At 37.1% G+C, this 20262-nt stretch overlaps 1 protein-coding gene across 1 annotated transcript in view; it reads right to left on the bottom strand.

Moving 5' to 3' along the window:
* Positions 1-20262, bottom strand: part of LOC126971146 (CCR4-NOT transcription complex subunit 1-like) — a 39644-nt gene that overhangs the window by 16234 nt on the left and 3148 nt on the right. Inside the window, exons 2-6 of the mRNA XM_050817296.1 lie at positions 14294-16754; positions 11571-12990; positions 10699-11091; positions 7779-7955; positions 3811-4059 (exon numbers count right to left, since the gene is read on the bottom strand). Coding sequence (XP_050673253.1) covers positions 3811-4059; positions 7779-7955; positions 10699-11091; positions 11571-12990; positions 14294-16754 — 4700 coding nt within the window. The remainder of the gene's footprint in view (positions 1-3810; positions 4060-7778; positions 7956-10698; positions 11092-11570; positions 12991-14293; positions 16755-20262) is intronic.

Genomic DNA, 20262 nt, shown 5'->3' with positions numbered 1-20262 from the left:
AGAAAAAAAAATATTTGTGTATTAATCCTAGAAGTGAGGGTTATCACTTTAAAAACATAACATATTGTTTAGATTTACAAGAGCGAAATCTCAAGTCGATTTCCTAGTATGCAAATATTTGGGTTGAGCAGGTTATCAACTGTAAAGTAGATCCTGTAGATGAAGCCACAACCTGAGAGTTGAACGAAGCAAACAGATTTTAGCACGATATGTCACTCGGCTGGTTAGAGCACCGGCACGGAATGCCAGAGGTCGTGGGTTAGAGTCCCAAATCGTTCATAAAATTTTGTTTTTCGAATTTTATTTGTGAATTCAGAAATGGGTTCCAAAATAAGACAACTCGAGTTGTTACTGTTTGAAACGAAAATGTTCTAGGCTTAAACTGCATTAACTTATCGTTTGGTTTCTCTTTGGTAATTTGGGGTTATCGTTTATGGGACAATTTCTCATACTTATATATCAAACTTTTTTCTCGAGACGAGCACACCCGCGCTCGACACCTTAGACATAAGATACACAAATTAAATTTGAAAAACAACAAAATTTTATGAACGATGCGAAACCCACGACCTCCAACGTTCCGTGCCGGTGCTCTAACCAACTGAGCTAACCGTTCGAGTGACGTTTCGTTATAAAATCTTGTATGCTTTGTTCAACTCTCAGGTTGTGGCTTCATCTACAGGATCTACTTTACATTTGATAACCTGCTCAACCCCAATACATATTTGCATATTAGGAAATTAACATAAGATGTCGCTCTAGTAAATCTAAACAATTTGTTATGTTTTTAAAGTGATAACCCTCACTTCTAGGATTAATACACAAATAAAATTTGAAAAACAAAATTTTATCAACGATGCGGGACTCGAACCCACGACCTCCGGCGTTCCGTGCCGGTACTCTAACCGACTTATTAATAATAATATTAATACACAAATAAAAAAATTTGTGAGGGTTATCACTTTAAAAACATAACAAATTGTTTAGACATAAGATGTTTAGTCTCATTTGCCCAGCAATTTCACTATTATTTTAATCTAGCTGGCATTATGTGCAAAGTAGCCTCTGACTGGGAAAAAACATGTTACACTTTGGAACTGAGGTGTCGATACATACTTTATCTTATTATATTATTGTAATTCGGTCCACATTTTTTTTCTTCTCCTGAGTGCTCGTATCTAACAGTATAGATGTAGGTATATATACCTATGTATAACTTTTTTTTTATGGAATAGGAGGACAAACGAGCGTACGGGTCACCTGGTGTTAAGTGATCACCGCCGCCCACATTCTCTTGCAACACCAGAGGAATCACAAGAGCGTTGTCGGCCTTTAAGGATGGTGTACGCGTTTATTTTTGAAGACACCCATGTCGTATCGTCCCTGAAACACCGCACAAGAAAGCTCATTCCACAGCTTTGTAGTACGTGGAAGAAAGCTCATTGAAAAACGCACTGTGGAGGACCGCCACACATCCAGATGGTGCGGATGATATCCTAACTTATGGCGTGTCGTGCGGAGATGGAATTCGGCGGCAGAAATCAGGTTGAACAGCTCTCCGGAACACTCCCCGTGATAAATGCGGTAGAAGACACACAATGAAGCGACGTCTCTACGCAACGCCAAGTGATCTAGCCGTTCACAGAGCACTGGGTCCCCGACAATTCGAGCTGCTCTGCGTTGCATGCGGTCAAATGGATCGAGCTGATACTGGGGTGCGCCAGACCAGAGATGACAGCAATACTCCATGTGTGGCTGGACCTGCACTTTGTAGAGTGCTAGAATGTGGGCCGGCTTGAAGTATTGCCGTGCTCTATTGATGACGCCCAGCTTCTCCGAAGCCAATTTAGCTTTGCCCTCCAGATGGCCACGGAATTGGCAATCGCTCGAGATTTCGAGACCCAGTATTCCGATACTAGGCGAGGATTTAAGGGAAGTGTTGTCGAAGAGCGGTGATACGGCAAATGGGGATTTTTTTGTGGCAACGCGCAAACTTGAGTCTTCTGGGGGTTGAATTGGACAAGGTTCAATTTACCCCATTCCGCGACCTTCTCGAGAGAGGAGTCGATAGAAGACACAAGTTTCTCCCGGCACTGGTCGACGTTTTCCCGAGAGAGACTTGCATGGCCCGTGTATACGGCATCACCAGTGCTGTCGTCTGCATAGCAATGTATGTTGGAGGTGTCCAACATATCATTGATATGCAGAAGAAACAGCGTGGGAGATAGTACACAGCCTTTATAACTTTCTGAATTTCAATTAACCAACACCTTGGAAAAGTTCAGTTTGAATGATATGAACTCATCGCCACTATTTAATGGATCTATGTAATACATACTATCTATACTACCATCTGGATGTGTGTCATTCCTCCACAGTGCGGTTTTCAATGAACTTTTTTCCGCGTACTACAAATGAGCTTGCGTGACATTCCTTGTGCTCTGTTTCCAGGGTGATATGACATGGATACCTTCAAAAAATACGCATACACTTTTCTACAAAGCAGGCTCCTTTGTCCTCCTCTTCCATAAAAGAAAGTTATGCAACAACAATAACTAAACAATCGTCTTACTCGAGTAAGAAAAAGAACAAAAACCATAGAACACTTCAAGAGAAGTACATCAACCTACACATACTGTAAAAAAAGTACAGTTTGTACAATAGGCATATGAAATACATTCTTAAGAAATGATTCTTATACCCACATCTAATATATAAAATTCTCGTGTCATGGTGTTAAACTTTGAACTCCTCCGAAGCAGATTGACGAAATTCTCATGAAATTTTGAGTGCATATTGGGTAGGTCTGAGAATCGGACAACATTTATTTTTCATCCCCCTAAATGTTAAGGGTGCTCCACACGATTTTCTTTTTAATTTTTTTGACATTTTTTTTAAATGTTTTTTGATTATGAGTCAGCATTAAAAAATACATACAACTTCAAATTTTCACCCATCTACGATTAACAGTTACTTTTATATCGCGATTTTACTATCGGCAATACAACGTTTGCTGGGTCAGCTAGTAATATTTATATTTTATATGAATACATAGTATTTTCTTTGATTATCGCAATATTACACATATAAATAAAACAAATCTTAAAGGACTAAATCGCGTGTAAGTGTAACTGTATTTTTACATTAGATTGTTGCGTAAAAGTAACATTTTTATTATTATTTTAGTTAAGTCGACATTACAAGACCTTTCCAGATCCGGTTTTCAGGGGGATTGCAGATGAAATGACTCAAGATAGTATTTGTCATAGTTGTCACTATGAAGCTTAGCGCAATTTTTGGGTCTAAGTTTATATTAGTACCTTCCCATTAGCCATTTACATGCAAGAAACATTTCAATACTCTATATCAAATTAAAAAAATTCAGATTTAACAATGATTTGAGACCTCATTTTAACAATATCCCCACTTATGTTTGGTGGTAAAAATCGGCTGATTAAATAAACTGAGAAAATACGGGACGAGACGAGCAAGACGTTCAGATGATGGCAATTGATTCGCCCTTACCCATTACAATTCAGCGATGCTCAGGATTCTATAAAAGCAAAAAAATGTGAGCGGCACTATACAATAAATACGCTCGTCCCCTTGAGACATGAGATGTTAAGTCTCATTTGCCCAGTAATTTCACTAGCTTCGACGCTCTTCAGACCGAAACACAGTAATGTTTACACATAACTGCTTCACGGCAGACATAGGGGCCGTTGTGGTACCCATAATCAGGCCGGCATCCTGTGCAAAGGAGCCATTGGTGGTTAACTGCTTAAATTATCGAAATAAACTTTGTCTTACTTGTGGCATGTTGATGAGACGATTCCGTATCAGGCAGTCAATAGCCTCCAGGTTATATCTGAGCTCGTCCCTGCACTCCGTGACGTAGCAGGTGATCTGGTTGGTTGTCCAAGCGGGACCATAGGCCCTCGACTCCTCCAGGAGCTTGAGGACGCGAAGGTGGGTATCGCGGTATCTGGTCATCATCTCTAAGTGCTCAGGGTTGGAGACTTGCTGGGAAACGTGGCTGTCCAGAAGTCCGTCCACAGCCTAGAAATTAGCCTTTTTTTAAATATCTCTTGGATAATTTTAACTTTAGTTTGTGTTTATTAATAAAACAGTAGGTCGTAGTAGTCGATGGGTACAACTGCTAGAGTGTTTTCGGTGATCAGTGCTAGTGTATTCAACTCAATGGCCCTTTCAAATAAATGACTATTTTTTTTACAACTTTACATGCTTCAAAAATATATATATATATATATACTAGCTGCCCCGACAGACGTTGTTCTGTATACTATGAATAATAAAAATAATACTGTTTTATAGGAATGCGCCAATAATATTTCAAAACATCAAGAATTATTTCTTAAAAAACAATATAAATACTCCCTGTTGTTATAATGAAAATGTTTCACAGCGGAACTGTCAAACAGTGCGTTACTAAATTCTCTCATAGAAAATATGTCCATACAAAACAAATATTGAAAATAAAAATAATTATGGGTCCCAAATCGAAATAAAAACTATCCTATCTCTCAAGTAGGACCAAACTACACTCCATGAAGTGATCCCCATTTAAATCCGTGCATTAGTTTAGGAGTCTATCGCGGACAAACAACGTGACACGTAATTTATATATATTAAGATTAGGCAATGTCAAGTCAAAATATTCAACTTTTAAAATATGTGTTTACATGAAAAGGTTAAACGCTTATCATGCCTACTACTCGGTTAAGTCGAGCTAGTAAATCTTTTGTTGGGCGATACATATATATTATGCTTTTATTACATGGTCCCAGAAACTGTACAAATGAATTTTAAAAAAAACGTTTGTGGTAAAGGTTATCTATATAAATAGATTTTTTTTTTATGTAATAGGAGGACAAACGAGCGTACGGGTCACCTGGTGTTAAGTGATCACCGCCGCCCACAATCTCTTGCAACACCAGAGGAATCACAGGAGCGTTGCCGGCCTTTTTTTTTATTATGACAATAAGGGAGGAGATGAGCCAGACGTTCAGCTGATGGTAATTGATACGCCCTGCCCATTACAATGCAGTGCCGCTCAGGATTCTTGAAAGACCCAAAAATTCTGAGCGGCACTACAACTGCGCTCGTCACCTTGAGACATAAGTTGTTAAGTCTCATTTGCCCAGTAATTTCACTAGCTACGGCGCCCTTCAGACCGAAACACAGTAATGCTTACACATTACTGCTTCACGGCAGAAATAGGCGCCGTTGTGGTACCCATAATCTAGCCGGCATCCTGTGAAAAGGAGCCTCCCACTGGGTCTTATTGGCCACTGGCCTTTATTTATAATAATGACAATAAGATAACATATTGCCACTTGATAAATCTCACGAAGCTACGGGCTTTGACAGAAGAACCGATAAGAAACTCAGCCAACTCTTCAATCATATAACAACTTAGCATACTTAATATAACTTTATACAATTATAGGTGGCTTGCGAAGAACCAGACAAGAACCATGCATCATTATTTAATATATAAAATTCTCGTGTCATAATAATAATAATTATTAATAGTTAAGCATATATAGCCTGTACTATGGGTACAAGACAATGATATATTTAATACAATATACTTACTTAAACATACATAAATACATTTAAACATCCATGACTCGGAAACAAACATCCATATTCATCATATAAATTCTTGCACCTACCGGGATTCGAACCCGGACCTCTAGCTTAGTAGGTAGGATCGCTAACCACTCGGCTATACAAGTCGTCATGGTGTTAAACTTTAAACTTCTCCGAAACGGCTTGACCGATTCTCATGAAATTTTGAGTGCATATTGGGTAGGTCTGAGAATCGGACAACATCTATTTTTCATCCCCCTAAATGTTAAGGGTGGTCCACACGATTTTTTTTTTTAATTTTTTTGACATTTTTTTTAAATTTGTTTGATTATGAGTCAACATTAAAAAAAGACATACAACTTCAAATTTTCACCTATATACGATCAACAGTTACTTTTGTATCGCGATTTTAGTATCGGCAATACAACGTTTTTCTTTGTCAAAGAAGATTTAATATATTTCTTACTTCTTACTATATCATAAATGACTTTCTTAATTATACCAGAGAGGACATGGAACGACCGCCCTCATGCTATCTATATATATAAAAATTAATTGCTGTTCGTTAGTCTCGCTAAAACTCGAGAACGGCTGTACCGATTTGGCTAATTTTGGTCTTGAATTATTTGTGGATATTGTATATATTTAGTATATATTGTGAATAAATAGGAAAATGCAGCTAAATTAAATAAAAACAACAAATTTGTTTTTCCTTTGATGTGTCCATACATAATTTCTATGAGAGAATTTATTGACGCACGGTTTGACAATTCTGCTGTGAAACAATTCCATTACGACAGCAGGGTGCATATTTTTCGAAGTAATTTTTGATGTTATGATATATTATTGACAAATTCATATAAAAACATTATTTTATTTATTATATACAGAACAACGTCTGTCGGGTCAGCTAGTTTAATTTTATTGTGATGAAAGTTATGGAAAAAAAAAGGAGCTGGTGAGTTTCTTGCGCCCGTTCTTCTCAGATATTGGGCATACATTTCCGAATGGGTTTTAAATAAAAATATTTGAACAATTAAAATTTAAAACCAATTTTATGAACGACGCGGTACTCGAACCCACGACCTCTCGCATTCCGTGCGAGTGCTCTCCCAACTTCCCAACGTTCGGCTAACGTCATAAAATCTTGTATGCTTTGTTCAACTCTCGTTCATAAAATTTTATTTGTGTATTAAACCTAGATGTTTTTTTTTTAATATTTGAATTTGAGTTTTGAACAACAGCATGGATTGTCAAAGTGAAAGTTTTTATTTGCATAAACATGTTAGATTGATGTTACATAAATATTATTGAGTACATGTTTGCCACATTTATGACGTGCAAATTTTATAAAATACATTTCTTACAATACAAAAAAAAACATTATTTACAATAATATAAATTTAACAAAAGATTAGCAGCAGTATTATATAGTATATAGTCAAGTTTTTAGTTGAAAATATTCGTCTAATGAATATAAGCAGTTTTTACTAAGTATATTTTCAATTTTGAAGAGAAATTTGACGGTACCTCTCTTATTATTTTTGGGATGTTATTATAGATTTTTGTGCACATACACAAACAGTTTCTCTGAAATAATGTAGTTCTACAGCAAGGTACTTGTAGTTTGGTGGGGTCCCTAGATGGGAAAAGAGAAGTGTTTTCATGTTTACTGAATTCGCTAAATTGTTTTCGAACAAACATAAAGCAAGTGTGCAATTTAACGTTCTGCTTCTTTTAACGTTAATTTTTTTTTATTTATATATATATATATATTTTTTAAGAGTTAAATACAAAAATTAGATCTATACTGCCTTTATTTATTTATATTCATAGACTTATATTCATAATTATAATTTATAAATTACTAGTCGCTGCTACTCCCAGACTCAATAATGTTGGGGCTACTGAAAACCAGTGCTACATTGGCACCACGCCATTGCAGCTTTTTACTGAGCTAGCTCCATTTGGTGACATTCACTGGCGCACAGTACCTTTTTCGTTTTAAGCTATAAATTGTATTATTTAATTTGTTTTATTTGTTAGTTCTAAGAAATTATTACCTATTTTGGTTTGTATCATTTTAATAATTGTGTCGTGGTGGTTTTTGTTATCAAAAAATCTTTATTCTATTTTATTCTATTAAATTTTTGTCTACTCACCCTCTGCAAGAGCGCGTACCCGGAGGCGAGGTCACAGCTCCTCCTGACCATCACGAGACACTCGAGGAGGGAGTGCATGTGCGTGGCTTGCACTGCTAAAGACTGTGACGTCAGAGCGCTGTTCATAAACATCTCAGCAGCATTTATCAGAGCACCCAGTTCATCGGTGCCGTAGACCTGGATAATGTATTTGTTGAGACACCCGCCCAATCACAGCACAATGTAATGACAGTTTGCTCCTCATTACCAAATTCTAATCCTAATCAAGCCGATTTGTAATAATAACGGTAAAGCAACCAAAAATAATTTGCACAGATTATCCGTGTCTAAGTCCCATTACATTACATTGGTGGCTGGATGATCTTGTTACGGGGAGGTCTGCCTGATGTGTTTTTATTATTAATATTAATGCTCACATAATGCCTCTATTTATTTACGGTATGTGTGGATTGATGCACCATAACTCTTGTGTTTATAAGTAATAATTTACTTATTTTTCTTTTTTTGACTTACTCGTGTAAGCCTTTGAGTTTTTGACATTTGAGTATTTTTGTTGCGTCACTTTGCATATATTGTAATTGAAATGATATGTAAAACAATTAAAATGTAAATCTTGACTTAAAAGAGTGGCAATGAGTTTCTTGCTACTTCTTCTCATTAGCTCAAACCCTTTACGAAGTAGCGGTAAATTCAATAAGAAACAATTTTTTTTTGACATTCATAAGTGTCATTTCCGTGACCTACATGAATAGTGTTTTTCAATTTGAATTCGATTAATCAATCAATCTAAATTACTCCATTCATCTAGATTCTAGATCAAGGAAATTACATTTTTTTTAGATTTACCATCACTTCGGAAAAGGTTGAGCTCGTTCACGAGAATGACGCATGGATTCTACTATAGTCTCCTCGACTATAGTCTAGCAAAGAGAACAACCCGCTTCACGACGCCGCCACAAGCAGTGGCATTTAAGCGAACATAACGAAGCCTGTTACGAGACTCAACCAAATAGACCCCCTAACTATTATAATAATAAAATTTTACGAACCACTTGAATAGAATATATATTAAATAATTTCACTATAATCACAACTAAATATAGGTAACACGAAATCATTTATAACAATACGGCAAACGGGTGACCAGCAGCCAGCATTTTAGATTTTGAATTTAGATGAGAGCAATTTAAAATAGTTACCCAGTAGGGAAATTGGTAGTAACCAATCTTAATAATACGAAACTACCAACTTCATAATAAAGTGACATCACTAAGATTTTGCATGTGATTATATAATATTACTGTAGTGTACTGACATCTAGTCTTAACAGAGTATGTGTTAACTATCGCTGTCACTGTCACGACATCGACAGTGACATTAACCGTGTTGACGTTGAGTGCTATATAAGGAATGCATAGTACAGCGGAAGGCCAGTTCTAATCGGCTGTTGGTTGCGTGTGGACGTGTCCGGTTACGGTGTAGTGTTACATAGTAGAGATTAGATGTTTCACTCGTGAGCAAGCGATGAAAATTACAATTACTAAAAATATACTAAATTTAACATTAACAGGTTACAAATTATTCTATTAATATTATCATAACTGAATGCTGGTACTAATAATATAAATGTCAAACAACCATAACGCTATATTGATTGTTTTATAGCAACAACTTTTATAATAATTGTATATTTTACTTAAAAGAGTGCATGCAAACAAAGAATGCTGGGAGTTTATTGCGCCGTTTCTTCTCCCTCAGAGAGCCATTTGTTACCGAACTGGTGGTAGTATTTAAACTGACATCAAAAATAATTCTACAGGACTCAATTGTGAGAACAAAAAATATGCCTTTTTAATAACAAAAATAATACAAATGATTTGAGTTTTCTTTAGTGTTAATTCCGCCAATATTTGTCTTTAAACAATTCGACACGTGTTTCGCCTCTACACGAGGCATCCTCAGGACGTGTTGTCTCGCCAAAATCTGGCACGAGAAAGACAAATATTGGCGGAATTAACACTAAAGAAAACTCAAATCATTTGTATAATTATGGATTTCCGCAAAGTAACGTCTACTTAAATAAAAAAAAAAGAATGTTATATTAATAACAAATATAGCTGTACGAGGGCTGCACTAAAAGTATCGGGAATGGAATATTTCAACTATTCCTGTCATATTAAAATCTTTTTAATTGAAAACTCCTGGTTTTAAAAATCGAATACCATTGATTTATTTAAAAAAAGATTCTCGGTCTTGTCACAAGGTCTTTTCAAACTTGTTTAGTAAAACCAGTCACGAGTTTGGGTGTTCGAAAATGAGTTAAAGCCAACAAAAATTATTCGTTCACGGAGTGTTGCAAAAAAAATGGTGGCCACGTTTGTCTCCGAAACCGGCCGTGTTGCGAGTAATCCTCTTGAGGGACAAAGAACGGTTAATGCAGAATGGTATGCTAGCATTTGTTTGCCACAGGTCGTTTCTGTACTCCGTAAAGAGAACTGCAACCGCCGCATCATCCTCCATCACGAGAATGCGAGTTCTCACACCGCGCACAGAACAAAAGAGTTTGTAGAGCAAGACAACAGAATTATTAGACCATTCGCCGTACAGCCCCGACCTAAGCCCTAATGATTTCTATACCTTCCCTAAAATAAAGAATAAATTGCGTGGTCAGAGATTTTCATCACCTGAAGAAGCTGTGGACGCCTACAAAACGGCCATTTTGGAGACTCCAACTTCCGAATGGAACGGTTGCTTCAATGATTGGTTCCATCGTATGGAAAAATGTGTCAAATCTCGCGGGGAATACTTCGAAATGCAATAAATACATTTTTAAATAGTAACGTTGTGTCACTTCCTTGATTCCCAAAATTTTCAGTGCCGCCCTCGTATATTGCAAATGATGATAAATCATTATACTTACGCCCGCCTGCGCTTGACTGACAACTGGGTTGTAATTAATTGGTGCCAATTGATCTTGAGAGACTTGTTTCGACATAAACATAGCCGCATCTCGTACAGGTATGAACCCGGGTATATTGTAAGCGAACTCATTGTAGACCGCGATCTGTGATTCAGCCGGGGCGCCCATGCGCAATTGTACTCTCTCCGGGATCCGTTCTGTTTGGTAGCTGAACACGACTGGATCATAATATCGCCTGCCTTCTTGTCTGGCAATCTTCCTCACATCATAGTCATTCATGAGCCTCTTGTCGAGCTCCGGTAGAGCCTTCTCAACAGCTGTCTTCTGTATAAAAGCACAGGCCAATTCCATATTTTCTGCAGCGATTATTGTTGCTGCATCGTCGATCACGTCCTTTGAAAAATAAACAGTTTGTGAATTATTAGAAAGTGATTTTCATTATTATTGCACTAGAAATAAATGCTTGTAACGAATTCTAGTAGGCTTCATAAGATATATAATAGCTTTAAGTCGCTATTAAGGCATTATCTATGAATTAATTTAAATGTTTTATTAAAAAATGGCTCTGTCGTAAATCCTACTACTCCACAGCTGTATATCTAAATAATCGGACAGCCTGGGACTAGATTTTGTGTATGTTATAGCAAGGACAGTACACTATTGTATATTTTATTAAAAAGAGCGCAAAAAGTATGCTGGGATAGTTTCTTGCGCCGCTTCTTTTTCTATCAGAGCGCCATTTGTTTCCAAAGCGGTGGTAGTATTAGAAATGACATCAAAATTAATTCTAAAGGAATCAATTTTGAGAAAATAAATGTCTTTTAATACAAATGTGTGCAATTTAAAACTAAAAATGAATGTGATTAATTTACCTGCTTAGGTACGGCTGGTATGAGTGCGGGTAAGAATGCCGCTTTGAAGTTTATGGTGAGCGTATTTATAATTTGTTCCCTGCATGTGATCATTGCCATGCCAGCAGTCAGGTTTCGCATCATGTGATGAGCAGCGTTCCGCATTCGTACTTCGTCCGGGTCGAAAGCAAAGTCTTTCCTGATTAATTGTTCACATGTGGTTAACGCATACTTGATCGATCTATCTACAACTGGATGAATCCATTCTTGGATGGACCGCTCGATAGCTGGCCTCACTAACTCCTTTAAATGAGGAAAGCTTTGCAGTAAAATAATGTGTGGGTTCAAGGATATTTTCTGTTCAAATGCTGAACTTGTTGTTACATTCACATCAAGGTAGTTAAATCTTGGCTGCGGGGTCCCATCGATTCCGATCATAGCTGGATCATTCAGGTCGCTGGTTGGTGTAGGAGCAGCCCCAGCTAAATTTTCAACCGTCAGCATGGGTGTCTGTGAAGGTATTCCCTGCAATTGTGCCGCTTGAACTAAATGTTGATTCACAGGAATCGAACTTTGCTGGGGTGAAGCAGCTTCCGCTTGGTCTTTTGATTGCGACAGTTGAAACTCAATAGTGCGCACTTTATCAGGATCCTTCAAATATAGTGATGGCTTGAGGTTCTGGATATCAAGACTAAGGTTTTTGCAGAGCACTTCTATTTCAAACTTCAAATTTAATTTCAATTCTGGTTCTTGGTGCAATTCGGCTAGAACATTCATCAGAGCCATAGTCCACGGATTGGGAGGCTTAAATACGCTGCTCTTCGCGCAAGAATCTAAGATTTTGGCTACAAACGGCACTACATATAACATGTGCTCTTGGCCATTGTGATAAGCTTCAAGTAAAAGAACTTTGAGATCGAGATCTATATGAAGGATTGGTTGGTTTCGTGCCAATGTCAGCATGCCTAACCAATGCCCGAGGTTCTTTAGCAAAGAACGGTCAGAGAAGTTAGCTATGCCTTTATCGGAGCGCAGCAATACTCTTATATTCCGGTAAGTTTCAATCAACACCAGTCGATTAACTTCTTTAATCTTTAAAACGTCGAGAAAATTCGAATAGAGAGCGTGGAAGTTCAGCTCAATCGAAGCACGCTTCATGACCAGGTACTGAGCAAGCCACGGATAAAATTCCTCGGTAAGTATCTCTTTGAGTTCATCACATTTAGTCTGCAGATTGAGCTGACTCAGATTGTTGAAGATGAAGGCTGATTTGTCTTGAACGGCTTCTGGCGGTGCGCTTAGCTTGTCAGTTTTGTCTGTAGCAGTCAACAATGTGTCGATATTTGTAGCCTTTGCAATAGAGGGTCGGCTGCCTAAGCCACCAGTCATACAACTAGCAACTTTTGATGTGACAGTTGCTGAAGTAGACGCTAAAATAGTTCTGCAAGTAAAAAATGTATATCATATAGAAAATCAATATTATAATAATTTAAACAAATGTTTGTATATTGGAATACTTTGCGGTGTGAAATCTGATATTATTGGAAGTTCGCATATCGACACAATGGCGTTTTTTGCCCTGTGCTTCCCCGGGACATTAAAGGAATAGGGAAGTCCCAGGCCTAAGGATTTACCAGTGGGAGACTCCTTTGCAGAGCGCCTTTTTCTGCCGTGAAGCAATAATTTGTACCTAAGCATTATTGTTTCGGTCTGAAAGGCGCCGTAGCAAGTGAAATTACTGGGCAAATGACACTTAACATCATATGTCTCAAGATGTCCAGTGCAATAATTGTAGTGCCGCTCAGAATTTTTGGGATTTTCAAAAATCCTGAGCGGCACTGCATTGTAATCGGCATATCAATTACCATCAGCTGAACTTTCTGCTCCTCCCGCCCCTTATTGTCATAAAAAATTGAATCACATCAAGGAGGAATACTGGTATATATTAGATATTTCAGTCCAGGAGAATATTTTTGGGCTACGCGCTATAAAATTGAACCTGCCGTTCTATGAAGTTGACTTTAAGGTTCAAGTGTTCACTTTTCTGACAGAAAGTGAAGCTCAGTGAGGCATGAAAATTCAGCTAGTTTGCTATCGGAGCTACCATTTAATATGTCAGCCCAATCGGTTGAAGGTACCAGATTCAAAACAAGTTCGGAACATTGGATTTGAACGATCATAAAAAAAACTAAGTTATGTATAAGCTTTATACACCTGAAAAAATATATTTAAAAGTTATATTTCTTTATGCGCGTTAGGTAATATTTATTCAGAGTGAATTTTTACGATGCACGCGCTCAGCGATACCTAAATTCGACACCCTGAAGTTAGTTGGTGAGCAGTCCAGTAGCTTAAGTACGTCTGTATCATACTTCAGCCACGGGACCATAACCAATGGACGAGAAGTATCGTGTTCGGCGTTTTTAACAGAAAATATTTCATAAAAAGTAATAAAGAATAAACTGATTATAAATATAAATTATCTTATTTGTACTTATATATCTACAGAACCATAACCAAACGAGAAATAAATAAATTTCAATTAGACGCATAGGATGTAAAATAAAAAAAATAATTTTAAATAAACGTTATTTAACTAAATTATGCGGTGTTATAATATTATCATTGGTTGTATTTAATATATTCTTTGTTCTCTCTGTTTTTTCTACAAACATTGGATGAGGAATATTTGTTAAGTATTTTTAATTATATAGTTTATACTTTAAAAAAAAATACAAAATTACCTGTATGGTGAAGTGACAGAAACGACTGATGCCTGGTTTAACATAGCAGCTAAAGTAGCTGGCAGCACTGCTCCATGAGGTTTCGTTGGCGGCTCCTGGCTCTGGAGGCCATACTCGATGTATTCAATCAAATGCGGCGGGAAATCACGAAAATGTGGTATAGCCCTTATATGTTCACAATACTTATGATAATCTTTAAGCCTCGACTTAAATCTATCTAATGCAGCGATGCCAAAGTAATACATTTTAGATGCTTCGGGTTTCCTTAAAGCATCTAATACAAATCGCAGTGCCAGGCCCAGTGATACATAACTAGGCACGAGACCCTTTTCAATGATACCACCGAAAAGCTGCGCAGTTATATACAACTCCTTATCTGGGTACTGTGGAAAGAATCTGTATTCCTCGAATAGGTTTCGCAGCATGCACAAGAATACCTCTCGCTCCCTCGAATTGGGTGAGTCTTGGAACTTTTTCAGCATATCGAGAACTTCGTCTATTGACAAGGTTGCATGAGGGGGGTGGTTGTAAATGCGCTGAAAATATCCATTCGCCTCGTCTTCTATCTCTTTCGAAACATTGTGCATCATTTCAGGGAAATGTATCGGGTCTGGAATTCTATGTTTGTCCATTGAGGGCCCAGGCGCGCTATGTTGCATCGGCAGCATAGTAAAAGGGCTGTTAGGCCCAGCACCCATTAACCGGGGCGGTGAACCAGGGGCCGTTGCTAAAGGCCCAAGAGGATTACCGAAAGGTGCATTCGAAGGGCCTCCAAGACTCATATTTGTTATATTAGTCGATAAACTCGCAATGGGATCAACGTGCGGGGTGTAAAGTTGACCACCTAAAGAAGGGTTAAACGGGGTCTCCATTACACGCGGGTGTGTTCTTGCCAGGTTCGGTCTTGTTTTGCTCAATATAATAGTTTGACAGTTTGTAATTAGAGCATAGATAGCCTCTTGGAGTTCTACCTGCAAGTTTGGTATGCAAAGTTGTAAGCAGGCAAGCATGGTGGCAATCGTTTCGGGTGGCAACTGTGCAGCCTTCGGTATCTGCTCTTCAGGGACCTTTCCCATTACTGGTGGACATCTGCGTTGCAGAAACTTCACCATTGCTGTGACGAACTGTTCACCATGATCCCTTATTTTGTCCGTGAGCCATTTGTCAAGCTTGAGATATTCCCTCCGAGATGCTAGGCATGCCAAGTCTATAATAAACGGAAAAGACTGTACATTCAACAGCAAGGATAGCGCCTTGAGGTCCTGTGCAACATCCAATATTCTGGATAGCTTTGATTGATCGCAATCACCGCGTATGTACCATTCAGCCATTGCGTGCATTATTATTGGTTTTATGTTAGGGTTCTGTGAATGCCAGGCATGTTGAAAAATTATTCCAGAATTAGGATGATTTTCCAGAAAGATTGGAATCAATGTGGTCAATAACTCTTGCCGAAATAATGTTATTGTTGGTGGACTAATTTGTAGTAAGGCAAGCAGCAAGATATCGGGACAATGTTGCAATGGAAACTTGAAAATTTCATGGACATGTAAATAATATCCGCGCTCGGCCGCATAAATCAGCAACTCGACTAAATATAAACAGCGCCAAGTTGACACTTCCTTGATGTCAGTATCAGGTGGAGATTTCAGTAAGTCGATTGACACGGGATGGAGTGGAAAATCGGCGAAACTGAAAATATCTGGATGTTTAAGAATATTTGTAATAAGACTCATCTGGCCTTCTAAGTTGGTCCATCTGCGACACAGATACTCTACAGGGAAAGTATTCGCTGGGTATCCTGCGCTTTGCAAGCCTAGGCGTAATATTGTGAATAATAAACTGAGTCCTTGCCTATCTGGCACAATGAATTCTGGATGATCCAACTGTAAAATAACTTCCTTCCAGTTTAAACTAGAGTCCAACTCCTTTAATGCCTGAACAAATATCCCAGCATTCCAGCCATCATTGTGCGTCAAGGCATCTTTTTTAGCCTCATGGCCTACCGAAAAAATTCTAGGATTCTGAACTTGGAGCGGTTCTTGTACAGGAGCGTTATATCTCACCATAAGAGATATAATTCTAGAAACATCTATTGCTGTAGGTTCTCTTACACCAAAGTTCAAAAGATGTATTTTACACTCTTCCACAGAAGCCGTCAAGCCATAGCCTACCTCACGGATAAGCTCGGCTAACGAACTATCTATCATAGAACGGGCAAGATCATTAGCTGCCGCCATTTCTACAAGTGGTGACTTCGTATCGTCCGGATATAAAAGTGGCGCTAATATTATAGGTACTCGTTCACGGGGGAAAACACTTCGCAATCGTTGTACACATTGGTCCGTTGTCACAGTGGTTAGTCTGAACCTTTCACTGTTCAGATAAGTCAGTAGAATCTGCAAAACTTCAGGACAGCGGTCCACGCTCGTTCGCTCGGGCCGCGTCTCGGGTCTGGGTTCTGTGAAATTGAGTACATTTAAAGCGATTACTGATGATGCTATTAAAATATTATCAAATAAAATAATGTTGCGTTGCATTAAGTACTTGCAATATATACACTACTATTTATAGTGTTTTACACTAAATGCTGTTAGAATTTACTTTTTACACAGATGCCTTTTCTATAAAACCTAGTCTTTGCACGCACGAAACCGCATCTATATTTTTATAAAAGAAAACATGCCACGCGTACCTAAGATCTAACTTAATCGGATTACACCTAGAATTTATAAATGTGTATTTCTAAATATTCGCAGATCATGAAAAGTTTAGCATCGAATTTCAAACATTGGTTTAGCAAGCAGCAATTTTTGTCTGTGGTCCTTGGAAGCTCAAAAGTAATTTCATTGTTGTTTTTGCTAATATAACGTTTATTGTCTGATTTACCCTTACGTTTTACAGTAACATGTCGATGATGTAATTTAGGAAAGAATGACGTGTTAAAATATTTTCACGTTTTGCTTCAGGCCTAATATTTCCTTTAAACTCTTTCTATTAAAAGCTATATTTCCTTTAAACCCTACTTTTCGTATGTCAAGGGTGATCACGCTAACAAACATTCAAAAAAAGGCTGAAAAGCAAAATACCATGAGACACACTTAACTAGCGACCAGATGCTTAATTATGAAAACTGGGTCTGCAATAGGCCGTTTTCCAAAAGCCAATGAATACCAGTAGGACACATATGTTGTTGTATGTCCCAATGAAGAAGACAGATTACAACAAAATGTACACACAAAAATAAGGAAATAAACAGAAACTCTATTACTAAAAAAAACTCTGCTATCAGCTGCCTGCCGTTATAGTTGAGACAGCTGATATTTTGACAGCGTGTATTGCTGGTATAACCACAAATAAAAATCCAAGTTGGCAAAAATTTATGATAATAGTAAAGTACATAGTGTTAAAATATCATGTAGGTAGGTGTGATGTTACCAAACCTTAGTACTTGTTCAACTAGCCTCAAGCATTATTTTCTTTTCAATACTATCATCCTGCGCAAAATATTATAGGCATACTAGCTGACCCACCAAATGTTGTATTGCCGATATTAAAATCGCGATACAAAAGTAACTGTTGAAGTTGTATGTATTTTTAATGCTGACTCATAATCAAACAAATTTAAAAAAAAATGTCAAAAAAAATTAAAAAAAAAAATCATGTGGACCACCCTTAATATTTAGGGGGATGAAAAATAGATGTTGTCCGATTCTCAGACCTACCCAATATGCACTCAAAATTTAATGAGAATCGGTCAAGCCGTTTCGGAGGAGTTCAATGTTTAACACCATGACACGAGAATTTTATATATTAGATTATGCTTGTTACAACACACAGTCCTAATTGCAGAGATTGTCTGGCAAAGGACGTAATGGTCACTAATGTAATCCTGGAATGTGCAGGGGTTGCCAACCAACCACCAAAAACTTAGTGAATATGAGGTCGCTCTGAGAAGTCTGTGAACACCCCAGTAGTGTTCTGAACTTCTGGAAGGTTTAATTGCGGAAAGAGGAGCCCCCTTACCATTATGATGCCTGTTACAAACATTAGAATATAATAAATAAATATGAAATTATTAACTGTATTATTACAAATAGAACAAGATGCATTCTTGACTCAAGAAAGTTAAGCAGGTAATAGGAAGCCACTTCCTTCAAAGGAAGCAAACCACTTAACAGTCTGTTACTAGCAAGCATATGGGTTTGAATCCCATTAAAACAAAAACATCAAAAATACTTATATAAAAGATTTAATATATTTATTTAACTTGAATATAAATTATATGTGTGATGTACCTAAAAATAAAATGTGTTCCTCCAGTTCATTGTTTGACAACTGCTGACAATGAATTCAAAAGACTGATTGCTTGTTCACTAACACCTTGTATAAAATACAATTTAAAACAAAAGTAGAATTGGTTTACATGTTATTACATGCAGAGTTCTGAATGTGTCGCAGATAACTTAAAATAAAGAATATTTAAAGATTATACACATTACCCACCAAAGAGCTCAACTTCGCACAGCCTGATACAATTATCTTAAGCTAATGGTCTAAAATAAAACCTTATTATTAAGAACCTACATCAGTGTCACAGATTCAAAATAAATTTTACAAATGTAACCTATTTTTATTGACAACTCGTAAACAGTCAGCCAAGCTTGACAGTGCCTGCTTAGTTCCTTTTGAATAAGTAGCTAACACACACATTGATAAATAAAAATGTGTCACACATTATTGGGCTGCCAGATTGTCTATACCTTAGTATAATCTAAGTCTATGATCACAACTTAACATCTATTAACAACTCATGAGTGTAGTTAGGGTTTGCTTCAAGAAAGAAAAAGATGACCCAGAGCCTTGAGATCATTTCAATAAAATGATGAAAACAATAGCTAGGTTATATAGTTCATGATGATTTATCTCTATGAATTTAGAAATCCTAATGGAGTGCATAACAATTTGAACATTCTACATTTCATAGGTCTTGAAATGGCAGATCTTATTAAATTTTATGTCCAGCCCTGTTAAAATCTCAATGCTTTCAAAGTGATTGTTATAAATGTAGAGAGACTATTTGTACAGCCGGATTGATTGGTTGGATACCAGGTCCTCATAGTCATTATTCATATCGCCATGAATGATTGGACATTTGCAAAGCAGTAAGTTATTCGGTAAGAGCACAGAAGGGATTAACTGGAAATACAATATGAAAATGTATCTGATAATCATCCTTATTATGGAAGACTCCACAGTTAATTCCGAAGTCCAAGTCTTATAAATACTATCAAATTCGAGCAAAATTATAAATACATATCCCATATGGTCTATACAAGGTACTAAAGGACCTTGGTCTGATGGGTGACAGATTATTCTTTGCATATCAAAGCCATCCCAACAGCAATCAACATGAAAGAATATGAACTATGTCTGCAGTCAAACATATTTAAGATCTTAATATAAAACACCTCTTTAGTTGTTAGGTTGAAGAATTGGAACAAAAATAAATTGTTGTTGACTTCCTTCACTTAAAAGTCTACAAGTGATTTTTTCAAGTGGGCATGGCCAAATCCAAATCTATGAGGAATAGCGTAAAGTACTTTTGATTTTAACAAAAACTAAAATTGCATCAATAGTTTTTTTGCAAAAATCAATATCAGGAATCGAGCCTGTTGAAAAAGAAACAAACATACTGTACAATTATACTATTTGATAGTGTGTGATTTAACAATATGGATCAAATTCTGGGAAATAATGACATATTGTGTCAAACTTAAGTAAAATGTTGGATTATTATTGTCTAATTTTAAAATATTCACAGCTGTACCTTGTTCAATATGGTGGTCTGTAGTTTCACTAACACACACCCACAACCTTCACAACACTAAAAGTTGTGTTTCCATTTACAAGACGCCATTGCTATATTACAGGGCTACTAAGACATGATATCTTACGCCTCAAAGCTA

The sequence above is a fragment of the Leptidea sinapis genome, chromosome 23 (genome assembly GCF_905404315.1).
Source record: "Leptidea sinapis chromosome 23, ilLepSina1.1, whole genome shotgun sequence".
NCBI classification, from domain to species: domain Eukaryota; kingdom Metazoa; phylum Arthropoda; class Insecta; order Lepidoptera; family Pieridae; genus Leptidea; species Leptidea sinapis.
This window is presented reverse-complemented; position numbering and strand designations above follow the sequence as displayed.